This window comes from Rattus norvegicus, chromosome 1, assembly GCF_021556685.1.
Source record: "Rattus norvegicus strain SHRSP/BbbUtx chromosome 1, alternate assembly SHRSP_T2T, whole genome shotgun sequence".
NCBI classification, from domain to species: domain Eukaryota; kingdom Metazoa; phylum Chordata; class Mammalia; order Rodentia; family Muridae; genus Rattus; species Rattus norvegicus.
The window spans coordinates 133,437,848-133,464,388 of NC_141534.1; the positions used below are offsets into that span (position 1 = coordinate 133,437,848).

At 37.8% G+C, this 26,541-nt stretch overlaps 1 protein-coding gene across 18 annotated transcripts in view; it reads right to left on the reverse strand.

Annotated features, from left to right (window-relative positions):
• The window catches only part of Mef2a (myocyte enhancer factor 2a), a 133,993-nt gene that overhangs the window by 13,609 nt on the left and 93,843 nt on the right, over positions 1-26,541 (reverse strand). For 8 of the 18 annotated variants that reach the window (NM_001437578.1, XM_087566305.1, XM_087566336.1 and 5 more), the window contains 4 exon segments: positions 5,340-5,527; positions 18,027-18,086; positions 19,028-19,247; positions 21,172-21,309. In NM_001437578.1, the coding sequence (NP_001424507.1) occupies positions 5,340-5,527; positions 18,027-18,086; positions 19,028-19,247; positions 21,172-21,309 (606 nt within the window). 18 annotated transcript variants of the gene reach the window in all.

Genomic DNA, 26,541 nt, shown 5'->3' on the forward strand with positions numbered 1-26,541 from the left:
ACATTTTAATCTCTGCAGAACTACCCCATCTGGCCAGACAGTCTACATGTCTGTCTACTACCAGCTCTAGTTAGAAAACTGTTGTGTGTTTCATTTTCCCAGTGGCCAACACAGCATCATAAAACTCAATACATTAAAAAAAAAACAAAAAAACAAAAAACCTCAATACATGTTTGCTAATAGGTGCTACAGTTTTGAGTAATAATACATGTTTACCACTTGCAAAGAACAGTGTTCACATGGATAAAACTATCTTAGTGGAGTAAAGCCTTGCATATGAAAACAAAACAAAACAAAAAGACTGGAAGAAAAGTGAACTGTTAAGCTTTACAAATAGTAAAAAAAAAAAAAATGAAACAGGTTTTCTCCTTTTCTTTTAAGTGGTTATGACATATTAATATGCTAGAAACAGTCTGCTCATTGTTATTTTCTACTTTACTTGAGTAAGTCAAGTTTCTTCTAATCTATAAAGTGTCCCGAGCCCCACTGACGGAGTCATAGTCTTAAAGCAGGTCTCTCTGCAAATGAGCAACAAAGGAGCACTCAGTACAAGTGGGCAAACATTTCCGCCGCTCAGTTAGACACAGCACTCATCTCCCACTCACACGACAGGTGTCAAAATAACTCCAACTCTTGTTGCATGAAGAGTACAGAGTACACTTTTCACGGGGTTCATGGTTTTGTTTTGTTTTTCTTTCGATGACCAGATATGATTTTATTAAGCAGTTTCAAAGTCCCAAGTAGTCTGGGTCTTCCTAACACACATTTCTGTGCCTTGAGTGACTTAATTTCAGAAAGTTCCTAGCAGGTACTTCCTACCTCACCTGCAAGGTGCTCAGGGAGCCACCTAAGTGGCTGCTCTTTTCGGGTGTACTTCTTTGTTATACACATTTGTGGTTTAACCATTTTACTTCACAGCCCTGAGAGCACCTGCTGAGAGCTCCTTCACACACCTCTTTCTGAAGTTAATGTCCCCACAAAACTGTTGAGACCAGGGATCCTATTTGTAAAGTTTTGCACTTAGACTCCACCAGCCTGGGTAGGCTGAAGAACACAAACTTTGGAAAGAATACCTGACCTTATCAGAAGGCAGCTGTCTTCTTTTTGTTTTACAACTAGTGATGTTAAGCCAGTTACCTAAACTATGGTAATGTCCTTCAGGATTCCCCACTAAAGCACAATTCCCTTTATAAACCACACATATTGAGGTATGTAAATGTTGCACTTTAAATGGTTGCCTACTAGCTGCAGCATTTACTTTCTGGCTTGCCTATAATAGTTATGGCTCTACTATGCTAATCTAAAGCTGTTTCCTATTCTCGTTTGTTTGTTTTCCAGACAGAGTGTGTCTGTGTTCTCCTGGAACTGGACCTCACTGTTTAGACCAAGCTGGCCTTGCACCTGAGTTCTGGGGTTAAAGGAATGCTTTAAGGTCCAGCTTTCCTATTCTTAGATTTCTTCCAAAAATTACTAATTAGATCTGCTAAGGAGGAGGTTTTACCAGTTCCTTATTTATTTAATCATATTTGTATGATGGAGTCAGCATTTCTTATTCCTTGAGTTATAACCTCAAACTACTGCTAATTTAAAATTTTCTACCTTTGGATTTTTTTTTTTTTTTAAAAGAATGGTCCCAGGAGCCTTTCAATAACTGCATCCCTATTCCTTGGCTCCTGGCTTATCTTGTGCTTCCCTATACCCCACCCCTTCCCCAAGGCAACCCCTAGTCTCTGAACCAGATAATGGTGTTTAGATACTGCAATCTGAGCACAGGTACACTCGGCTACTAGAGGAAATTACTTGAGGAATTCTCAACAGACAACCAGAAAACACACAAGGGCTTCTGTGTCTACAGAGTCCATGAACAACACTGGTTTATAGTTATAAACCAGTTATATTTGCTTACAATGTCTTATTCTGGCTTTGTATTAAAACGGTTGCTGCCTAATAAAATAAAATGAGGGGGAAATGTTCTTTTTTTTCTTCCCTATCTGAAATTGTGAAGAGTTGCTATTAATTCTTCCTTAAAATGTTTGAGAGTTTGCCAGTGAAACCATCTAGATCTGGAACTTCTATTTCAGAAGACATTAAAATGAAAAATCCAACTTCTTTATTTAGCATCTAGGTGAACTGAGTAATTTCCTGGTAGTTTATATCTCGGGACAGTCGGTGCCATTCCCTTTCTCAGCATTTGCATTTTGCACCCCACCCATCCTTGGTATTTAGAACCTGTATCTTCTGCCTGTCTTTGGTCAGCATGGCTAGAAAGTGATCAATTAATCTGGGAAGACAAAAAAAGGGTTTTTTTGTTTTTGTTTTTGTTTTTTTGTCAGTTTGACTGCTTTGACTCTACTCCTTTTCCATTTTAAAGTTCTTGTTACTTATTTTCTTTTGCTGCTCTAGGTTAAATTTTCTCTTCTTTTTCAAAATAAAAGCTACAGGTACTAACTTGGGACCTTCTTCTCATCCTTATCAAGAATTTTATTTATTCTCTGTGTATGCACTCACAGGTATGTGTGCAGGTTAAAGGTCAATGTGCAGGAGTCAGTTCTCTCTTCCTACCATGTGAGTGCTCAAGACTGAGGTCAGCTGTCACCTGTGGAGCAGGAGCCTTTGTTTGCTTGTCCTGGTATGGTTTAATGTCAGTTCTGACACAAGACAAAGTTATCCGAGAGGAAAGAATCTCGATTGAGAAAATGCCTCCATAATTTTGGGTAGTAGTCAAACCTGGAGAAAACCTTCTACATTAGTGATTGATGGGGGAGGACCCAGGCTATTATGGGTGGTGCCATCCCTGCGTTGGTGATCCTCGATTTTAGAAGAAAGCAAGCCATAGAAAGCAAGCCAATAAGCAGCACCCCTCCATGGCTTCTGCAACAGCTCCTGCTTCCAGGTGTCCGGCCTACTTGAGTTCCTGTCCTGACTTCCTTTGATGATGACTGTGATATGGAACTATAAGCCAAATAAACCCTTGCTTTTCCAACTTGCTTTTTGGTCACAGCAATAGAAGACACATGCTATGAAACCTAGTCTGACTCCTGGCATGAAGAAAGAGATGAAGTTTAAAACCTAGGAAATGTGTATGAATATGAATTTTAATTAATAATAATTTATAATACAGGGTCATTAATGTTAATGACTGTGCCATAGTAATATAAACTGTTAAAAACATTGTGTATGAAGTATAAGGAACCATATGATTTTAGTGATCTTTCCAATGAATCAAAAGCTGTTCTAAAGTAAAGGTTTATAAACTGTTTCTTTTATTCCCTCTGTTCTTTGGTTCTCTGCATATAGTCAAGATTTTGTGGACACTAGCATTACTTATTCAAGAAGACTATAACATTTCTTGTACAGTAGTTCTATTGGCAATACATTTCTGGTTTTGGTTTGAAAAGGCTTTTCATTTACTTTTTAAGATAATTTTTGCTGGGTTAGGTGAAGGAAGAGTTTTGTGTTTATTGTTGCCTCATTGATGGCCAGCTGAAAGATCGGCATGGTAGTCATTTCCTATCTTTGCTCTGTAAGGTACATGTTTCTATTCACTGGCTGTTTTTAAAAGTTTCTATTTGCCCTTTGCTTTGAGCAGTTCCAATATGCATGTGTGTTTTTGTGCACATGTGCACTGGAAGTATTATCCTACATGGTGATTATCTCCCTTAGACCACTGTTCCTACTGTTCTCCAATTTGGAACTCCACTTGCAGACATGTTGCACTACATGATAAAAGTCTTGCAGCTTTCAGATCATGTTTGATTTTGGTTCTTCTCATGTTTCCTTGTTGGCCCTGCCACTGCGAAGTTTTAGTTACCTTTCTCAGGAACTAGACTAGTTTTAAAAATTATTGTTGCTGTGGCAGACAAGATGATGTATCATCAGTGCACTAGAGGTGACAATATTTGTTGAGCATCCCTCACTGTATTTATCCCATGGAAAAGAAAATGACTCACACAAAGGTTGTCCTCACTGCAGTGGCCAGATGGGTTTCCGGAGATCTTACCAGGTCTTATTTTACCTGGTACACAAGATGGAAAGACAAGAGTCTTTCCTATAGAGAAGTCCTCTATAGGACTTTTATAGGCTCCTAAATAGAAGTCTCCTCCTATAGAGAAAACAGACTTAACCTCCACTGGGGCTTCAGGAGTTTCACTGCATGCTTGACCTCCAGCAAGTCACTAATCACACTAGCACCAATATCTTTCTCCACAGTAACCATCTTCTCTAGCCGTTAGGCCATCTGACCACCACTGTGAATTAGCAGCACTAAAATGAATTTTCTAACAGCATAAAGTTAAAAGCAACTTATTTTAAATTTTCAGTTTTCCCAAATGAAAGAGCCCCTCCCTACACTTTTATTTATCTAATGCAGAGTTTGAGATTTAAACAAATTATGACTTAAAAATCCTGGCCATGTGTACTGCTACCTTGGACAAATAGTAACTCTTAGTTCTGTTTTCTCATCTCTACCCGGCTATGATTAAAACCTAATTGAGAATTAAATGAGAAAATAACCCTAACGAATTACTGGTGTTTTGGAATCTATGAAACACTACACAAATGCAGACTCACTTCCTGAGCCTGACAGCATTACTTGCACTTAACGAAACGCAAATGGCAAACATAGAGAGCACACAGAACAAGCACTTGGTCTATCATTTAGTGTGCTAACAGTCAAACTGTTGATGAACTCAATGTCTTAAAACGTTCATGTGTATTCTAAAATTGTCTACAAGAAGCTAAGGAGCATATACATTCTGTTCTTCAGACAAAAAGACAATTCCAGAGCAACTGACTCTAAAACTATAAGGCACTGTCGAGAGGTAGAGTAGGAAGTACACTCTGGTCAGAGAGAAGGGTTATTTGAAAGGAATAAGCAAAGAAGATTATTTAGAGAATAATTCCTTCCAGTTTGCAAGCATTCTTCCTTAGATATTCTATAATACTTTTCTTTGGTATACAGAATTCTAGCAAACAATTTCATTACTCCTCACTGAAATGCACATATTATTGAAAGTATAAAACAGAAATGGCATATTTAATTCATAAACTGAAGTCAAATGTCTGAAGAAAGTTTTTACCCTAAAAAATTAAAATTGATCATAATAACCTCTCTATATTTAGCTTTTATTTTAAATAACCATGAAGCAGTTTTACTTATTTCAATAATTTGGTTTTTAAGCACTTAAAATAATGTCTTTCTTCAAATCTATTTTGAATAGAAAATTCATTAAGAAAACAAACCAATGGACACCAGGGAGGCTTAGAAGACCTCAGAGAAAACTACAGACGACTATAAACAGTGTGTTTAAAGAACAGAGCTCAAGAGTGGGTCAACTTACAAGTGGGGGCATCATGCCCTTGCTTGAAGGGGGAATGACAACCCGTAGATCTGGTTTCCGACTGTTCATTCCAAGACTGCCCCCACCTGGTGGCGGGGGGGACTTTGTAGGCATGACTTTGCCTACACTATTCGCACCAGTATTTCCAATCAAATTTGGAGAGGCCCTTGAGTTTACAAATCCATTCCCTGGGAAAGGGAAAAACAGTTGCTTATTAACACGTAGAGAGTCATTAAAATAGTTTAATAAATTTAAAATAATGCTAACTGCCCATATATATTTAATATATGTTTTTAAAATGATTAATTTTATAAGCTTAGATGATTAATTTTATAAAAAATAAGAATTTTGATTATGACATATAAAGTTTACCATTTATAATAAAACACAATGTGATTAATATTGTACTATTATTTTGACAGATACTCATTTGTATTTACATATTTTAAATCTTTTCTACTTTTGTATTTGTATCTTGAAATCTTGAAATGGGAGTCACCAGCAAAATGGCTCTTAGTGGGTAAAGACACTTGTTACCAAGCATGATGGCTTGAGTTTATTCTACAGGTCTCGCATGGTAGAGAGAACTGACTCCTGTAAGTTGTCCTCTGACCTCTACATGGACACCTTTTCACCTGCATGCCCCCTTCCAATAAATAAATAAGTTTAATAAAAAGAATAATTTATACTATAATATATGTATATTTTTGTACTTTAAGTGTTTGATATGCCTTGGAAAAGGCTCTAAGTTTACCCTTTTTTTCTGAACCTATAAACAATATTTTCTCTACCAATTTTCATACTGCTAGCCCCATATTTTTTCTCACTACTGAATATTGATACCTCTGGCTCTAAAAAAAAACAAAATAAAAGTCTCAACAAATAACATTCTCCAAGTTAGCATGGCTCCCACCTTACAGTAGGGACATGGCGAAGAGCGCAGTGTCTTCTGCAGCGGACACTCGGGACTGTGTCAACCATCACAGTTGCTACTGCACTCAGTTTTCCTGACACATATCCAAAGGAAGTCAACGGAACAAGAGAACTCACAAACAAAAGCAGGAGGAAAGGAAGGAGAGAACCCATAAAGCAGAGCACAATTCCACAGATGCATGAACACATTAAGAAACAACAACACAGGCAGGGCACTGTGCTGTGGCTTCTTCTCAGCACTGGGAAGGATGACAGCTGAGAGAAGGTGAGGCCTACCTACAACACACATCAGTAACCACAGAACCAAGTCAACAACATGGAACTTCATGAAAGGAAGCTACACACTCAACCCAAGACTCCTGCAACAGAGTTAGCCACTGTGGACTAAACAAATAAGCCACTTGAAGAAGAGACTCAAAACGGGAAGGAAACATTCCATAAGAAAAGTAAGAAGGTGAAAAAGGAACCAACTAGAAATTCTGGAAATTAAAGAACCGATTAATCAAATCAAATAAAAGGTAGGAAGCATCTACAGAAAAGATGAAGAAGAGGAACTACTCAGGGATGAAAGACAAGGTTAAGACAGTAAAACATACAGATAAATATAAAAGCAACGAAATCAATTTCCAAGAAACCAAAATAAAGAAAAAGGAGCTAAGATAGTCCATGGCTCAAATAACCTATTCACTGAAATATGTGCTCGGAACTTCAAATAGACATGAGCAATGAACTCCATGATATATCTGAGGCAAAATTTCAAAAATACAAAGAAGGATTGACAAGATGGATTGGTGGGTAAAAGCACTTGCTGCCAAGACTGATGATCTGAGTTCAATCCCTGGGACCCACATGGTGAAAGAAAAACTGACTCTAGCAGAATTTTCTTCAATTTCCACACACATTGCAGAGACATATGCATATACCCCCACACATATACACAATAAATGCAAAGAAACAATACTAAAAGCATTAAGGCAAGGTCAGTGAGACGGCTCGGTAGGTAAATGCAACTGAGTGTAGGCAGGACAACCTGTCTTCCATTCCTGGATCTTATAAAGTAGCAAAGGAAAAACCTGGTTGACTTTTGACCTCAAAGCATGTGTCATGGTACATATGTTTATCCCTCATGTCACCCCCCCCCCCCCATTTACTTAAAACAAACAACCCAATAAGTTATGAGGGAAAAACATCAACTCACAGAGGCAAAAATATTAAATAGTAGACCAGAAGGCCTAAAAGTAAGGAAAGTAAAAAATAGTGTATTTCACAGCGTATAATAAGCCATTATTGTCAAACCCAGCAAAACCAGCTATTAAAATTGATGGAGAACCAAGTTAAGCACAAGTAATATAATCTGTGGCAACTAAGCAAAAAGTGCAGGAAATGCTTAAAGAATAATATACACAAGGAGATGACAGTTTACCCACAACACAAGAGTACATTTTATGAAAGAAAATATTTAAAAAAGGTGAAAAGAGATAAAATTCATAAGGTACAAAACCAGCAAACTACTCTAAGAAGGAAAAAAACAATGAAAACCAACCAGAACAACTGCCAACAAAAATCAACAGTAATAACAAACCCTTCTTAATAACCTGAATGCAAGCGACTATTTTACCATTTAAAGACACAAACTATCAGACTATGCTTAAAAACGAGGTCTTACTATTCAGTTGGCTCTAAGAAACTCATGTAACTAGAAGAGACCCAAAATCTGAGAGATTGTCCAAGGCTCGTCAACCTACCAAGCAACAGAGAGCTGCCAACTAGCTGACCTAGCAATGCTCACACCTGAGAGTGAAGACTTGGAACCACACCCAGTTAGGAGAAGAGAACCACTACATATTAACCAAAGGAACCTTCATCGACCAGCAGGGCAGAACTATTGTAAATGTTTACAAACAAATCCAGAAGCCTTTCAGGTTTTAGATCTGTTCTTGCTACATGGGTTTCTTAGAGGCAGCTGAATAGTTAGACTTCATTTTTAAGTATGGTCTGTTAGTCCACCTTTCAATGGTGAATGAGCCGTTTGCGCTCAGGTTATTATTGACAGGGTTTGCTGTTGGCGTTGATTTTATTAGCAGTTGTGGTAGTTGATGTTCCTTGGTCATTCATACAAACATTAAAAGACACAAAGACTACATGAGATCCTGACACAGTACCACAGGAGACTCCATTACATAAGCAGGTCTTCCAAAAGGAAAATTAGCAAAAAACTCTTCATACCTTAAGTATTAAATAAATCAACTGGATTTAATAGGTATTTAACAAAGCATTCTAGCTAATAGAGAGAGACTATACACTTCTCAGCAGCACATGGAACCATTACTAAAACTGATATCACGGACAACAAAGGAAGCTTTAATAAAGACAAAACCCCTGAAATGACTCCCTGCAACTAATCAGATCACAAGTATACTAAACAAGAAATCGACAGCAAGACTAAGCTCAGAAAATACATAAATACTTGGAGACTAAGCTATACTTTTTTGAATTTTTGAAAGCTATACGTTTCAATTTTTAAATTGAAGCTCAGTTTTAAAATCAGGTAAGACATTGTAAAACTCTTAAGAGTCAAATGAGTACAACCTACTAGAGCCTCTGGGATCTCAATAGCTCTGTGTTCATACTTTAAAAAACCAGAAGGAGTTCATAAACAACCTAATGTACCTCAAAGCTCTAGAAGGCAAGAAATCAACCCAGGACTAAACGGATTCACCACCAAATTCTCCCAAACTTCTAGAAAAAAAAAAGTATAACATTTCTACCAGACTCATTCTATGATGCCAGTATTATCATGATAACAAAACCAGAAAAAGACACAACCAAAAAGGAAAACTAGAGACTAATCCGTATAATGAACACAGATACAAAAATTCTCAGCAAATACTTGCAAACTGAATTCAAGATCACATTAAGATGTCCTATCATGTTCAAATTTGTATCATCCCAGTGACACACAGCTGATTCAGCAGAAGCAAATCAATATATGTTATACTCCTATTAACAGACTTTAAGACAGAGAAACCCTATGACAACCTCAACAGGAGGGGTTTTTGACAAAGTTTAATCCATATTCATAATTAAAAAGCCCTGAAGAAAAAAGTACGACAGAACAAACCTCAACATAGTAAAGGGTATCTGAGGCAAGCTGAGCTACTCTCCTGCCTCAAATAGTAAAGGGCACCTAAGACAAGCTCAGCCACTCTCCTGCCAATGGAAAGAGCTGAGAACATTTCCTCTAGGAGGAAACAGAATGTCAGTTCGCACTAGTATTCAATATAGTGCTTCAAGACTTACAACTTTCAGTAGTTATAAGAAAAAAAATCAACATATAAAGTTAATACTTTATACACATAGACATAGACACAGACCAAATTTGATACAAATGGACTAAGAAATAAGAAAAAATATCCTTTTTTACGTTTTTAAAACTATAAATAAATCTAACCAAGGCGGTCAAAGACTCCTATAAGGGAATTTTTAAGAAACTAAAAGAAACAACCTGAAGACATGAGATAAACAGAAGAACGCCCATGCTCCTGAACTGGCAGGATGAACACTCTGAAATGGCCACAGTGCCAAAATTAACCCTCACAGTCACTGCAATTCTCAGCAAAATGTTAATAGCTAGTTCCTAGAACGAGAAAACTCTAAAAATTCATGAAGTAGCCAAAGTAATCTTAGGCAAAAAGCACATATTACAGAGCCATAATGAGAAATACAGCATACAGCTGGCATAAAAAGACATGTAGATCAATGGAATACAATATAGGACTTGCAGATAAATCCAAACAGCTATGGACACCTAGCTGCTGACAAAGTGCATGCACTTTGAATAGATATCCTATTCAATAAATGGTGTTGGCGAAACTGGATATACACCCATACAGAAATGAAATTAAACCCCTATTTTTTTTTTTTATTAACTTGAGTATTTCTTATTTACATTTCGAATGTTGTTCCCTTTCCCGGTTTCTGGGCAAACATCTCCCTAATCCCTCCCCCTCCCCTTCCTTATGGGTGTTCCCCTCCCCACCCTCCCCCCATTGCCGCCCTCCCCACAACAATCACGTTCACTGGGGGTTCAGTCTTAGCAGGACCCAGGGCTTCCCCTTCCACTGGTGCTCTTACTAGGATATTCACTGCTACCTATGAGGTCAGAGTCCAGGGTCAGTTCATGTATAGTCTTTAGGTAGTGGCTTAGTCCCTGGAAGCTCTGGTTGCTTGGCATTGTTGTTCATAAGGGGTCTCGAGCCCCTTCAAGCTCTTCCAGTTCTTTCTCTGATTCCTTCAACGGGTAGACCCCTATTTCTAACCCTGCACAAAAATCAACTCAATGTGAATCAAAGACCTTTTAACTGGAATATTGAAATTGCTACGAGGAAAGACTTCAATAGATAAGTATAAGCTGAACCCCAGTATGACAGCAAATGCCCCAGAGAAAATGCCAATGAGAGTATTTGAAATCAAAAACCTTACAAAGGAAACTATCAGCAGGTGGGGAAATGGCTTGGTGGGTAAAGTGCTTTCTGCGCAAGCAGGATGGCCAAAACCAGGTATTAGGATTGAAGACATAGCTCAGTGGTTAAGAGCATTTGCTACTTTTACAGAGTATATGAGTTAGTTCTTAACCATCCACAATCACCTATGGCTCCCCCTCTTCTAGTATCAAGGGCACCTACACACACACTTGGACATGCACACATGGTGCATACATGTACGTACACACACACACACACACACACACACACACACACACACACACACACACACAAAGTAAATCTTAAAAGAAAGACAGGTATGATGATACATGCCTGCAACCCCAGTGGTGATGGTGTGGTGGGAATAATCAGACCCAGGGATTGAAGTACAAGCAACAGTGAGACCCTGCCTCCAAAATAAGATGGAGAGGGTCAAGAAGCCAGCACAACATGAACCTCTGTCACCATCCAGCATACCTGGGCACATTAGCACACACATGCATATACCACATACATCTTAATTTTATAGAATTTCTTGAATGAAACAACCATGTTTACTTGCTATACTGAGTGGAGGTTTACAAAGCAAATTCAGGCATATTAAGTAACATACAGTCAAATGATCGACTGATATATGAATTCTATAATTTAATTTTTAAAGTTATATTTATTTATGGAGGAGAGGCATGCCTGGAAATCAGAGGACAGCTTGTACAGGTTGGTTCTTTTCTGCTCTCATGTGGAATCTGGGGACTGAACTCAGCCTAACAGATCTGGGGCAAGCACGTCTACCTGCTGAGCTCGTTTGGCAGTCCTGAATTTGAAAACTTAGAAGACTATAATTAGGGGGATGAAGAGAGAGCTTGGTTAAGAGTACTGGGTTGCTCTTTCAGAGGACCAGGGTTCGATGCTAAGCATAGACTCGGCAGCTCACAACCACCTGTAACTACAATTGTAAGGGATCCAATGCCTTCTTCAGGCCTCTTAGGGTAACAGGTACATGTGCGGTGCACAGACAGACATGTAGGAAAAACACCCCCACACATAAAAAATAATAAAAATTTAAAAAGAAATCAATACTATGCTTAGGAAGATAATAAAAGTTTGTAAAGGTAAAGTTTTGAAGAAAATAGAGGCCTTACTATAATTATCTGCTTATAAATTTACTCAGGGTTGAAAATACTATTATACTTGTACAAAAACTAGAAAATTAACCCATCAGTCTGACAGGATCATCTCTGTAGACTCCTAGCTACTACACTGATAAGCTGGCACCTGAATACCGATGGCGAAGACAAGAGAGGCAGTGGCATCTAAGATCTGTCCACTTCTGCTCAAGGTGCTCTTGGAACCTCACTATGCTTTTTACCTGCCCTTTATTTCAACTAATTCTCACATTCTCAAAATTTTTACCAGGTGACATAACAATTTTTGTATAAGACTTTACTTTGTTGTGGGGACTGTTATTTTGGTTGATTTTGTGAGGCTATTTCCTGCTTTCTGCTTTCATTGTCTTGAAGGTATCTATTCAATCTAGGCTCAATATCTTTTCCACACTCTGAAGAGCAATTTCCTGCATCTCCTGTAAGCTTCAGAGAGCAATGCGATTGGGGGAAAACATCACCTCTTCTCTAGGTCATTCACTTATGGAGCAGAACAGAACTCACTCAAGAGCTAGTCCAGATTTGGTTATCTGGAGGATAAAAAATATTTTACAAATAACATATTCAAAGTTAGAAGAACTTAATATAATTTTACACTGCAGAGCAATAAGGTTAATGAAGTTTCTGTTAATATGTATGTTCATATGTGTGTTTTGACTCTCCAGTACTTGAAAGGCTATTTCATGGACTTACACTAAAATCTAAACACCCTTCCTCCATTTTAATATTTTTATTCGATGATGCATATATGTAATTTAGAGGCATACATCATTAAGAAGCACGAATGCCACTTTCCCATGTGATATCGATAATGCATTTCACATGAGACCATAGTAACCCATGAGAATCAAGTTACAAGAGTGAAGGGGAGTTAAAAGCACAGTAACTTAGAGTTCCACCAGGGCACCGCAGCAGATAGCTAAGTACAGGATGATGTAAGTGTCTGGCAACTTGCCAGGCTGAAGCTAATCACAAGTGCATGCTTGTTTTTCTTTCAGACTGTATCGGCCATGCCTCTTAGCTTCTGTTTAAGTTCTATAATGGAGACACTGTACAGGATGATTTGTCTTTTTAATTGAACAAATCTAAGTTAGTGTGATTATTGTTAAAACTTGAATAGTAACATTACTGTAACAAAAACACTCCTGAGTAAACCATATGCTTATGCCTCCAGAAGCTTAACAGGCCTCACCTCAATTATAGTCCAACCAGTAGAAGGCATGCTGTTCCATTACATCAACTCAGCTCATATTTCAGAATATGAGTCCTATCATTTGAACCAATGTATTCAAGTGGATGGCAAGTTTTTCCCATGGCCTTAGGACTACTGCTCTTCTAGCACTAAACTGTAGATGACTATGCCATTCATGCTTTACTATGAAGGCACTTTTGAAGTCCAGCTGTCAAGCAAACTTCAAAGGACTCTAAAAGCCTCAAGCAAGATCCAAACTGGAAGTGGTAGCACACACTCTTAGTTTTAGTACTTGGGAGGCTGAGGTTGGCAGATGAGTGTGAGTATGAGGCCAGGCAGGTCAAATTGGAAGCTTCAGGCCAGTCAGGGCTGCACAGTGACAGTAACAACAAAACTGACATGCTCACCACACTACTCAGTACATAGGCTGAAATTCATAGCGACAGATTTTAAAGTGTTATTTATGTGAAGATATAAAATTTATTAAAATATAAAAATCCATGATTTTGAAGTAATCAATGACATATTCACTTAGTTTGATGACAATTCCCATGTAATAGACAATATGGATTGTATCAGAAAGAGTTAATGAAAACCGTTTGTGCCCTACTTTCAAAATACTATCTTTCTTACCCATCTGTCCTGGGTGGACTGCACTAAGGACACAACTTTCTCCTCTGCCAGAGGCTTCATCAATTCTCGAGTAATCTGATGACTGAAGCACGCAATTGCAAATTCCTGCTTTATTTCCCTTAATTTTTAGTTCAAATTCAACTTCCAGGGGCTACTTTCTCCAGATAAATGCTATCATCTCAAACCAATGTTTTAAATCCTTTTTTTGATGTCACCCTCTGCCACTCCTATGCCACCTTTATACAACTGTCCATCCAACACAGTCCAGTTCATCCATCCTTTTAGCCTCCACTGCTCTGGCACCATGCAATCCCCAACCTTCACTTTCATTCAGCACCTAACAATTCCAGAAGTTTCTAGTCCAATATACTTTTTTTCCCCCACAACATGTTTTTAAGAAAAGTAGTTAGAGGCTGGGGAGAAAGTACATGTATATAAAACATACACATATACATATACTATTCTCACCCACCAAGCCCCACAATCTTTTTTAAATGTAGGTGCTGAATATATCAATTGTTTTCCCAATCTTGACATTATAATATAGGTCAAAGGTTAAATAAACATCTGAGCTACAATATAAGCTGAGTAACACATTTATAGTCTCAACATCGAAATACTAACAAATAACAAATAGTCTTGAACAAATAGTCACCATGACAGAGCTATATAAATTATAGTATTACAACTGCCAGTTTAAGTTTTCAATAATGACAGATGGAACACAAAACAAAACAAAATATCAAATCAGAGGGAAAAAATACACCAAACAAAGCAATTTACTACAATAAAAATTTTATGACTTTAAGGATACTGTCATTATTATGTCACATAAAGTTCAAAAAGTGAAAGAAAGGAGGAAACATTTGTTATGATATAACCCTAACTACTGGAATCAATTTGGGGTTCCTTATGTTTTTTTTTCTATATGTATATGTTGTGGTTTCCCCTGAAGTTATCTGTATTTTGATGCTAATTCCACTGCCCCAAGGACAGCTGCCTAGTCACAAACTCTAGAATCAGGTGACTTCACCAGAACCTTCTCCCCATTGAATTTGTAAAGTATAGGTGAGGGGCAGGTATAGGATAGAAGGAGGCCTGTCATTGGAGGAGAAGGAAGGATGGGTGGGAGAGAAGTTTGAAGGAAGAGGAGGAGACTAGAACAGAAAAGAAGAGACAGGAGGGAGAGAGAGAGAGAAGCCGTGGAAGGACAATATGGCAGGTGACGTTAAGATTCTGCTCTGTGTATTTACAGGTTGTTATCAATGTTCCTAGGGATGGATGGTACCGGGCTTTGTATGTTTAAGTGGGCAATTATATCTTATCAATTGGATCTAGATTATTGTGTTGTGTGTTCTTTTATGTGACGGTTTGAGTGTAGGAAAGTGCAGCTGAGATGTGTTTCCACCAAGATATCTAGCAGATATCTTGGGGCACTGCGATGCAGACCAAGCGGGTAAAAGACAAACCATACTTTTTTATTTTTATATTTTTACTACAACATGTATATTTCCTGCATAGTTTTAAATCACAACAAAAAAGCTCATTTGGAATTTACCTAATTTTCACATTGCTTACTATGTTTATTTCACCCCATTTTTCCCTGCCACAAAGTGAGCATGCACCTTTACATATTTTACTTTACTGAAAGATTCATTTATCTTTATGTGAAGGGGTGTTTGTCTTTATGTGTGTCTGTGGACCATATGAATGCCTGGTAACCCTCAGAAGCCAGAGGAAACCATCAGATCCTCTGGAACTGGAGTTAGTGATAGGACTGAGCCTCCATGCGGGCTGGGAACTGAATCCAAGTCCTGTGCAAGAGCAACCAATGCTTTTAACTGCTAAGCCACCTCTCCAGCCCCTAGCTTACTTCTTTAGACAAAGTCTCAGATATTTTATAACCACTGCAATCTTTCAAAGTTTTTAATAAAGACTATAAGGTGTCAAAAGCATGTATGAAGGCCATCGGCTTCATTACATCTTTTGGGAGTTCAAATAAAAGGGAGTGCCAGATGCAAACTAGCAAGCGAAATTCATACTGATTTCTGGCACTTTAGTTTGAATACAGGCTTGCTACAAGCTGCTGTGTAGATCAGGCTGCTCTAGAACCCAGGATTCTCTTTGTCCCATATGGCCTCTGAAATTCTGTGGTTACAGGTATGCCCCAAATTCACACTAAGACACTGGCTCTAACTAAAATACTGCTGGGTACACAATTTGTGTATACAATGTTGGTGACTAAATTCAATGCTTCATACATGCTCAACAAACAATACTGAATAGTTATATTCTTAATCCACTATGCACAACAGATTCCAAATAACAGACTAACATCATTGAATTACAAAAAGAAAAAAGTACAATACAAATAGTGTGGCTACTAAGAGGGATTGTTTATTTCTGGTTCGCTTTATACAGTCTACAGTCTTCTGGAGTATCAGCCCAATGTGATATGAGTATGCAAGGCTTTCTTAAATACTGGTGGGCTCTACACATACTGTCTTATCGGTGTCAAAGAGGGAAAATATAAGTGATAAGGAAAAGAATACATTTGGATCCAGACAATAAAGCAGGGTTACAATTAAATAAATCATACATATAATATGAAAATACACATACATGATCATAGCAGTCCCAATGTAACTGATAGTAAAACCTTTATATACTTTCCTACGTTTGATCTCTTAGTACCTTATAGCCTTATAGTTTTACTTAATCCAGTTAAATCTGCTAAAACATTATTAAAGTATTTAATGAGGTGCAGACATAACATCAAAATCATAATCTATCTTTACCACATGTCAGGCCTAGAAAGACAGGTTTATGACATTTTAAAATATATTTTAGAATCATTTATTTTATGTGTATGAATGTTTTGTAAATGTGTGTGTATGTGCGTTTATGTATGTGTGTATGTATGTATGTATGTATGTATGTATGTATGTATGCATGCATGCACGCATTTGTACTACACATGCACCTGATGCCCAGCATAGACAGAAGGTATTGGATTCTCTGGAACCAGAATTATAATTGTAAGCCTCCATATGGGTGCTAGAATCCAAACCAAAAGAGCAACAAATACTCCTGACTGTGGAGCCATCTTTCCAGCCCTATTAAGAACCATCTTTAAACCACCGAGAAACCAGAAGGCTAGAGCTTAAGTGAACTAGAAATAAACACTCTTAGTAGCCACACTATTTGCATCACATCATTTTATTTTGTTTTAAATTAGATGGTGGTAATCTGTTGTTTAGGACCTACTGTGCATAGTATATTGGGAATAGAGCTATTTAAGTGTTTGTTGAGGATGTATGAGGCTTTAGATTTAATCACCACCATCACACATGCTGGGATAGTCCCAAAGTGAAAAAGCTTATTTGGCTATTACTATGACGAGCTGTGAATGCTCTACACATGACCACCAAAGCATAGCCTCAAGAGCAATCACTTGGATCTCTAACTTTAGTAGTATACACACATTTCTTTTTACTCTAATTTCTGAAAACGTTTAATAGTTTTAAAATAAAAACCTTTGCCAATAGTTCAACTTTAGTGATGACAAAAGTAACATAAAAGCCATCTCCCTAAGACGTTATCTTAGAAGGCAACTGCCAAACTGCCTTCTATATATGTTAGCTGCTGTCAAGTCTTAGAGAAGCTGCTTGCAGTAGGCAACGGTCAATACAGAGACTCACAGCTAATTCAAGTACTGAGAGAGCGACTGTTGAGTACTCAACCCCAATGGGAAGATCGATTATCACCCTCCCCAGGAAGGCACAGGGAACATCGTGTGAGAAGGGTGGAAAGAATGGAAGAACTGAAGGATCAGGAGGAATACTGAGAAATGCTGTCTGCTGTCTTCCAGCATGACATGACCACCACAATCACCAACGTACAGAAGCTCTAACTACCTGCACAAGATCGAGTCATCCAACATTCTAACACGGATTAGGGAGGAACTCCACCCTTAGTGGAGGAGTTGTTGCAATTAACAGCTATTGGGAGAGGGAAGGCCATTTTTCCTTACGGTTGTAGTTGTTGGTATGGTTCTGTGCTCTGGTGGATTGTCTCACTCCCACTGGCAAGCAGGTAGCACTAACTGAGCTCAGTGGATTACTTAAAAAAGAAAAGAAGGAAGGGGACGATGAAGGTAGGAGGAGGCTGTGTGGGCATGAGGGCATGGAGGGAGTAAGAAGAGGAATGGCAGCCATGGAGATACTCAAGGCACACTATGCATGAGATACGTGTACATCTACAAGATACTGTCAATACTTACCCACAGGACTATTTCCAGCTCCATTTGGTACCGTGAGGTCTGTAGTGCTCAACATCCCACCTAACAATATTACAGAGGAAAGAAAGAATGAATAAAAATTGGCTTTCTTTATTTCACAAACAGCCAAATGAAGTCATCTCACTATAATCTACACTCTGTTCTTAAACATCAAAGCAAAACAAAATTAGCTCAGTAGAAAGCTGCCACTAATGTATAATTTGATAAAATTTAACTCTCTCTATATATTACTATAGTATAATTATACATGTAACATGCTTATTCATGCTATACATAGTGTACACAACCCCCGGACTTAAGTATTAAGCTCCTGATATAGTGGCATCCCGTGCATCAGTATAACCAGTAAACACTGAGGAGAATGAGACGGTTCACATGGAACACTATTATCAAACTCAGGACTTAGGGGAGGCAATGCAAAACTGCAGGGACTAAGGCGGCAAATACACTGCAAAATCATGTTGAACTAAGCAGGAAGAGGTGCACAGCATCCTCCCAGCCCTGGATCTCTAACACGATGCTTCACATTTAACTTTAAATCTTCACTTACGACACTCAAGTTAAATTCTCTGCCTGCCTGTCACAGCATGGCTTTCACATGATAAGGAAAAGTTATAGGTGTTGTATTCTCTATATTACTGTACTTTGGCCAGAACTTTTTTTCCCATGAATGTTTAAAAAAAAGTACTTAAAATGGACTTAATTGTATAGCAGCGACTCTTGCACATCCTGACAACTAAGTGGGTTTTGTTTACTTTTGTTTTGTTTTTTTTAAACAAGGTCTCTCGACATAGCTGTGACACTCACTAGGTAGAAGGGTTATCCTCAAACTCAGAGATCTGGCTGCCTCCCAAGTGCTAGGATTAAAGGCATGTGCCAGCACAGCTGGCCTGATAATCAAGACTAAGGACAAACTTTTTTCTGTCAGCAAATCCTTGCTCATCCCCTTTTTACGAGAGCAAAGAGAATACTTCACAACATACCTGCACTGCCAGTGCTTGGTGGTCTCTGCGGAGCTCCTGGAGACACATTTCTATGTAGCGTGGCTGGGGGTGGAGACAGCATGCTGGACTCTGCTAATGTTGAGCTGGCTGCCAAAGACGGTGACACGAGTGAACTCCCTGGGTTAGTGTACGACAAAGCATTAGGGCTGGTCACAGGGACTGTGACAGACATTGAGAAGTTCTGAGGCGGCAAGCCAGGCTGTAAGGAAAGAACAAGAAAGAGAAAACTATGGGTTTCATTTTATCAACATTAAATAACTTTAATTTGACTACGTAGTTCTCATTATCAAAAGTAGAGGATGGGGACAGTTTCTTCATTTGCAATGTTAGGCAATTTTCTCTAGATTTATACTTGAACATGAATATACCAGACATAAACTTTTTCATTTTCAATTTTATACTGACTGATGATGATAATACATAACTATATAATATGTTTCAAATATTCAAAGAGACGAAATGAAAAGTTAAACCTGGAATTAAAATAATACTGTTGAATTAACATTATAAAATATATCACAGTTACCAAGTAAGCATTAATTAGAACTTCAGTGCAAACCAATTTAACATTACATTTCTATTGGGGGAACCCAAATATAACCAAAGGGTTTGGAAAGTATAGGTATCTTATTAATACATCAGATTTGGAATAGTACGAATAAGTCCAGTATGAGTTGATTAATGGGTATTTTTAAAGTAGAAAAGTCAAATAATTATATACAGAACACAATGTAATTTGTATGTAATGAAATATATAAAGAAATCTACACAAGATTAACTATTGCCAAGTTAGAGAGTCTTGATATCTTTGAAACTCTACTAGAAAGAATAAATTATAAACATTAAGTATAAGAGCTATCTTCTTATCAAAATATTTTATGCTTTCTCTGAATGGTTACTTCCTAGTTTCCTCTGGTATTTCCTCCACAGACCAATTTCAATATATTTGTTGAACATGATAAACAGCAGGCTCCTTCATGGTGGGGGAAAGTAAAAATAAAAAACAAAAAACTGCATGAACAATAAAACGATTTTATTATTTTTGCAGCTTAAAGTTTAACTGTGGCAACAACATCCCTGTGAGGTCACCACAATTTTATTTGCTACTGTCTGTTTTTTAAAATGATGGTATGAGGCTAAAAAATGTCCTTAAAGCTATTGTCATGTGATTCTTCCTACCAACTATGTTAAAGACATGACACACATACGATGAGGTCATCCTTTAGGGCATAGTTCAAGATATTAAACCTTGACAATAAACAAATAAATGGCAGAACACCAGCACTGGGGCTGATGGTTCCAGGACAGCTGCGTCTACACAGAGTTAGAGACTGGAGACACAAGGATAGTCTTCCAAGATGTTTCAGTCCAAGTAGAGTTCAGTGAGCTCAAAACTGACTTTTTCACAGTGTTAGCTCTCTGTACACAGTAAAATTATAGTGACTATTTGTTTTGTGACTAGTTAAAGATATGGGTACCTAACAATAAATCCAGTCCTCCTTAGAGCTGAGAGTGTAAGAAAAGAGCAGTTATATACTTGGTTTTCTTGCTGTTCAAGACTTTGGTATGATATACAAAGAGCTCAACAGTCAGTTCAGCTCTTCTAAAAATGAAGATAATTATGTAAAATAAGTAAAAATGATTTAGAGGCATGAAATCTTGCAACGAACTTACCTATGTTACATTTGGCATTCTTAAGAGCAAGTTTATGTTTACATATGTATGTATATTAAGTTATGGGCAAGACAGGAACACCTAACATATACTTTATATTAAAAATCAAAAAATTTTAAAACTAGAAGCAATCTTAAAAATTATGTTAGCCAACTCATTTACTTCCCAGATAAAAGAATTGTAATTCAGGGTATCTAGATAGCCTATAAAGGGCAATTAGTGGCAGAACATCAACTAAGATGTTTTTTCTTCATTTCTACACTGAAGACACGCAACATTTATTACTACAAGACTTTGGAAATTTTAAAGTTCTGTAAAACCAAAACGAGTTAATAACTGCCATCTTTTCTCTATACTCACTGTCCTTAATCTTCTGTACAAATGAGCAGGACGTATGGTCTATTTCTTCATGCACATGATAAAAGCACAAACCATACTTTAGTACTCACTGCGATTTTATGATTCCGCATCATATTATCAAATTCCTCATTAATTTTTTTATATTTTTCTTCTGTATGTGGAGTTAGCACATATGAAGTATCAGGGTCTGGGCTGTCGCAGCCTCTGTGTTCCTTCTTGTTCAGAGCCTAAATATGAAGTTAACAAAAAGGATCAACAAATAAAAAGTAAAGGTAAAGTGAAGTACTTACAGGGCCTCGTTTGAAAATAAAATCACTATCTTCATTTAGTTTGCTGAATCTGTCCTCCGAGAGTGGACTGTGCTCAAAGTAATCGTCAGCATCAGGGCTCTCACAACCATTAAGGCCTTTCTTTCTTAAAGTCTGAAATACAATTGGAAAATTCACACAAAAAGAATACTAACTTTCCATGAGTTAGTTTGTTTGTTTTGTTTTTGTAAAATGAGCACAGGTCGAATAAACAGATTATTTAAGAGCCACTGAATGATACTTAAAAGGCTACAAATATATTACAGTTCTCCAAGTCACATAAGCCTAAGATAAGAAAAAACTGAGCTCTCCCAGTGCACATTAAGAAATACAGAGTATTTGCTTGTTTGGACTCTTCCTTTTCAAAGTGCCGAGAGAATACTAAAATCCCTTCGTGTTCTGAGTCACAGTAAAGTCAGTAAGATTATAAAAGAATCTATCAAAGTGGTGTGTTGAGAAACTACGGCATCTTAATGCACAGGCCATATCTGCCATTTTATCTACAGGAATTTCTTTCTATTGAATAAAGATTTCTCTTATTCAATAGGAATTAGCCCAGAATTCCAATAATTTACTGCTAATTTGTTCTCTGTTATCATTTCCCCACATAATCATAAAATATAAAAACTTGAAACCAATGTTTGTGAACAATGACACCTTCCTATGTAAGATAAATGTCAACATTCTTAGTGACTTTACATACTTAAAAAATCTGTAGTGAAAAGTAATTCAGACTACATCCCCTCCCTGTTTACTAGTTTTTTCTCTATAGTTCCTTCAATTTGTTTTAATCCAGAGTTGGTTTCTTGGTTAACTTTGAGTATCTATCAAGTAGTCCCCTGGACCACACTGATTCTTTTTTTCTTACTTTGAAGTAAAAATATAGTGGATGGTTAGTTTTCTTTTCTTTTTCTTTTTTAAAAGATGTATTTATTTATTAATATATAAGTACACTGTAGCTGTCTTCAGACACGCCAGAAGAGGGCATCGGATCCCATTACAGATGGTTGTTAGCCACCATGTGGTTGCTGGGATTTGAACTCAGGACCTCTAGAAGAGCAGTCAGTGCCCTTAACCGCTGAGCCATCTCTCCAGCCCCAATGGTTAGTTTTCTAATTTCTCTTTTAAAGAAGAGTCATCATGAAATAACGTCTTAATTTTTAAAGGAACAAACATCCTAGTGATTTAAAGATTTCAGAATATTAATTTATCTTCAGAATGTTTAATTCCATTTTTGTCCTACCTGGGGATCCAACCCATATACATAGAGCCTCCAAACCCAGACAATATTGTTGATGCCAAGAAATGCATACTGACAGGAGCCTGATATAGCTGTCTCCTGAGAGGCTCTGCCAGAGTGTGACAAACACAGAGGCGAATGCTTGCAGCCAACCATCGAAATGGGAATGGGGTCCCCACTGGAGGAGTTAGAGAAAGGATTGAAAGAGGGTTTGCAACCTCATAAGAACAACAACCAACCAGAGTTCCCGGGGACTACCCACTACCCAAATTCTACACATGGACAGATCCATGGCTCCAGCTGCATATGTAACAGAGGATGGCCTTGTAGGGCACCAATGGGAGGAGAAGCCCTTGGTCCTGCCAAGGCTAGACACCCCCACCCAGTGTAGGGGAATGTCAGGGTGGGGAGGCAGGAAGGGGTGGGTGGTTGGGTGGGAGAACACCCTCATGGAAGAGGGGGTATGGGGGATGGGATAGGGTGTTTATGGACGGGAAACCAGGAAAGGAGATAATATTTGAAATGTAAATAAAAATATCCAATAAAAAAAAATCCTGATGTATCTTGTTTAAGGCAGAGCTATTGACAACTCAACAGTTCTGAACTATTTGAGTTTCTAACACAATTAAAAGTAGCGCTAGAGTTAAGTGTCCCATATGCCATTAGAGCTGAAACAAAGATTATCAAAGACATGTCACCAGCAAGTGATTAACTTAGATGTAATACCAGTGATCTTAGTACCCTGTAAAACTTGACTTGTTTAGCCCCTGTTTTTCCTGGAAATGTAAAGTATGCATGGAACATTACAATTTGAGAACCTTTCCTAAGTTTCTTCAAATGATTTTGAAACTTCACTTTACTCAGTATCACAGTTTTACATGCTAGAAATCATAGGCTCCTAGCAAATGCTTCTCTCACATGTTTTATAACTCTCAAAACTCATTAAAATACAATCATTAAACATAAGTGTGTTACAAACACTACATCTATTGCCCCCAGCCCCCCAGCCACTGGTCTTAAGCTCTATAGACTTACTATATTACATGTACATTTATGTGTACTTAACAAAAAAAAAAAAAGATATCCTCACCATCCCTGGTAGCAAGCTCTACTTGACACATTTCTGAAGTTTGTTATATCAGTAGTGAAAAATATTAACAGTAAGAACGGAACATAATGAACCCTTAAAATCTACACAGCCCTAGCAAAAGAACAATAGAGTAGGTATCTGTACATAATAGCAAAATGAAATTGATGACTTATTGTAATTTTAAATCTCTGGGTACTTTCCCCCAGTTTTCATGTATCTTAAAGGGCACATAATTCATCACTGGGGAAACAAGAACTTACTAAATACCCATTACTCCCATGAAAAAGTTGGGTCAACTGTTAGCACCAAGGTAGCAGAGACAGGAGGATGCCTAGAGCTTATAGACTCAATAACACTTTCAAAAGGACACACACACACACACACACACACACACACACACACACACACACTTCAGCCTTGCTCTTCTTATAGACTGAAATGTTTAACACTGAGCATTTTACAAATAGCAATACACAGTATGTATCTCTTATAGAATTTTAAATATACAGAGCAAAATAACACTTTACTTTAAAATACATGTAGTTTTAAATTCTATTAAGGAAGGTTTAACCCTATTGGTACTTATGAGAAAGTAAAGTACTGTGGCTTCCCCGGCTCTGCAAGCCTTCACTTCAGATGGTTCCTGGCACAAGGAGAGAATTTAAGAGGCACTATCAGCTTTGTAGATAATAAGCTAATACAGCTCTATTTGACAGCCAACTCTGTTCCTTATCACCAAACACGAAGAGTGGTTTTGAGGACCCAACTACCATAAAAAGAATTTTTCTCTTTATCATTACCAAATAGCATAGCAGAAAAAGTTTCTCAGCTGTCTCTGGTACTAACAAGTGGAATGCTGCAATCTATTAACAAGGCCAGGCAAGGCATGGAGAGGCCGGTCAGCTTCAGTTTCCTCACAAGCTTCCATAGCTCTTGTTAACCACGGTGAGGAATCTGCTTCCATGCAGAAAAACCAAGAACACTACACTTTGTACCATCTGTGGCTACGCTGATGGTCATCACATTCTTTCCTTAAGTAAGCATAACTTCAGAAAGCCTGAGATCCTGTAAGAGGGCTAGACAATTTATCAGTACCACTAGAAAACTTAAAGAAAGCTCATCTGTGCCAAAAAAAAAAAAAAAAAAAAGAACTAAAATTTCTGGTGTACACTGTTTAAGTTGAGTGTTCCCATTGTTTGTTTGTTTGTTTTTCCTGAAATAATCAGAATCTGAAATATACATTACAAACAACTGAAGGGACCATTGGGTGAGGAGACTTGACGCTGCCTACTGCACACACTGCATCAGTGCTCTAAGCATGCTGATGACACTACTGGTATGAAATACTAAAACGAACACACTAAATCTATTAGAAGACACTTTTAGGGGCTGGGGATTTAGCTCAGTGGTAGAGCGCTTACCTAGGAAGCGCAAGGCCCTGGGTTCGGTCCCCAGCTCCGAAAAAAAAGAACCAAAAAAAAAAAAAAAAAAGACACTTTTAAAAGGTAAGTCACGTACCTTTAAAGATAAACCTTTTCTATTTATCAGCAATAAAGTTACATTCAATTATAATTTTGATGGCTTTTGTCTATGTGTGTGATTTGGGTCAACTCAAGTACTTTCTTCTCACACTTAAGTACAAAATATAGGGGTTTTAGTAAATGAATGTCATTAGGTAACATATACCTTTCAACTTTAGCTATGTAGGCATATGACATAATTTTTTTAAAAAACAAGAAAAAAACCCCAAAAACCAATGAAGTACCATGGAAACCATTGCTGGGGCACCATCTTCCATGTTGGCTGACTCTATGATGTTTATGCCTTTGTTTCTGCACTATTTTCCAGTGCCGTAGAGATGAGAGTTAATCTGTAGCAAAATGATAATACTGTAGTTCTGTAGAGACAAGCAAGTTCGGTGGACTTCTTTCCCACACCTATGAAGCAAATTCATTGGTCTTCTTGAACTTACATGTCTGCCTCTTTGAATTAACCTGCTAATGAGGAGTAACTTTTTTCCTCACCTCAAAACCATGACAGCATTCTCTCATTACCCACTACATGGGTCAGTAGTTTTATCTTTTATGCTTAGTAACATATGAAGTTTGTTCAATATCACAAATTTCCTCAGGTGTATGTGTGTGTGTGTTTTCACACAAGTCTTGGAATCAGTTCTGTCTGTCGTCTTGTGAGGTCTGGTGAACTTGAGTCATTAGGCCCGTGAACAAATGCCTCTACCCGCTGAGCCATCGTCCTGCTCACATAGATACTTAACTGTTCCTGCACCACTGCTTAAATGTTGTTCTTTCCTCTTTCATCTGTAACATTTGTATCATCTATGTATGGTTCTGTTTCTGCACTGCTATTCCACTGGTATGCTTGGCATTTAGTACCCATATCAATGCCATAGCAACTTACTATTGCTTTCATTAGTTTTCTGTATCAGATAGCATAAGTAATGCTACAGACATAAACAAATCCACAAATTTCAGAGGCTTTACACAATGAATGTTCATTTCTCACTCATTCCAAGTGCAGTGAAGATGCTCTAACTCTCACATAGCTTTCTGTGAGCTGCAGGGTCTATACCATCTTTTGCGGTAACATGAACAAGGTGCTGGCTATTTGAATCCTGAGCCGTAGAGATACTAAGCATCTTTACTATGCTGCACTGGCCAGCCTGCCAGCCTCAGCCAGGGCCTAGAATTCCCACCTGTATTTTCTTTGGCTCTTGTTACCAAGCAAAGGAGGAGGACTATGATGACCATGTAGGAAGCAGCGCACAAGCCAAGCATGGAGGTAGCGTGTGCGACTTATTTTC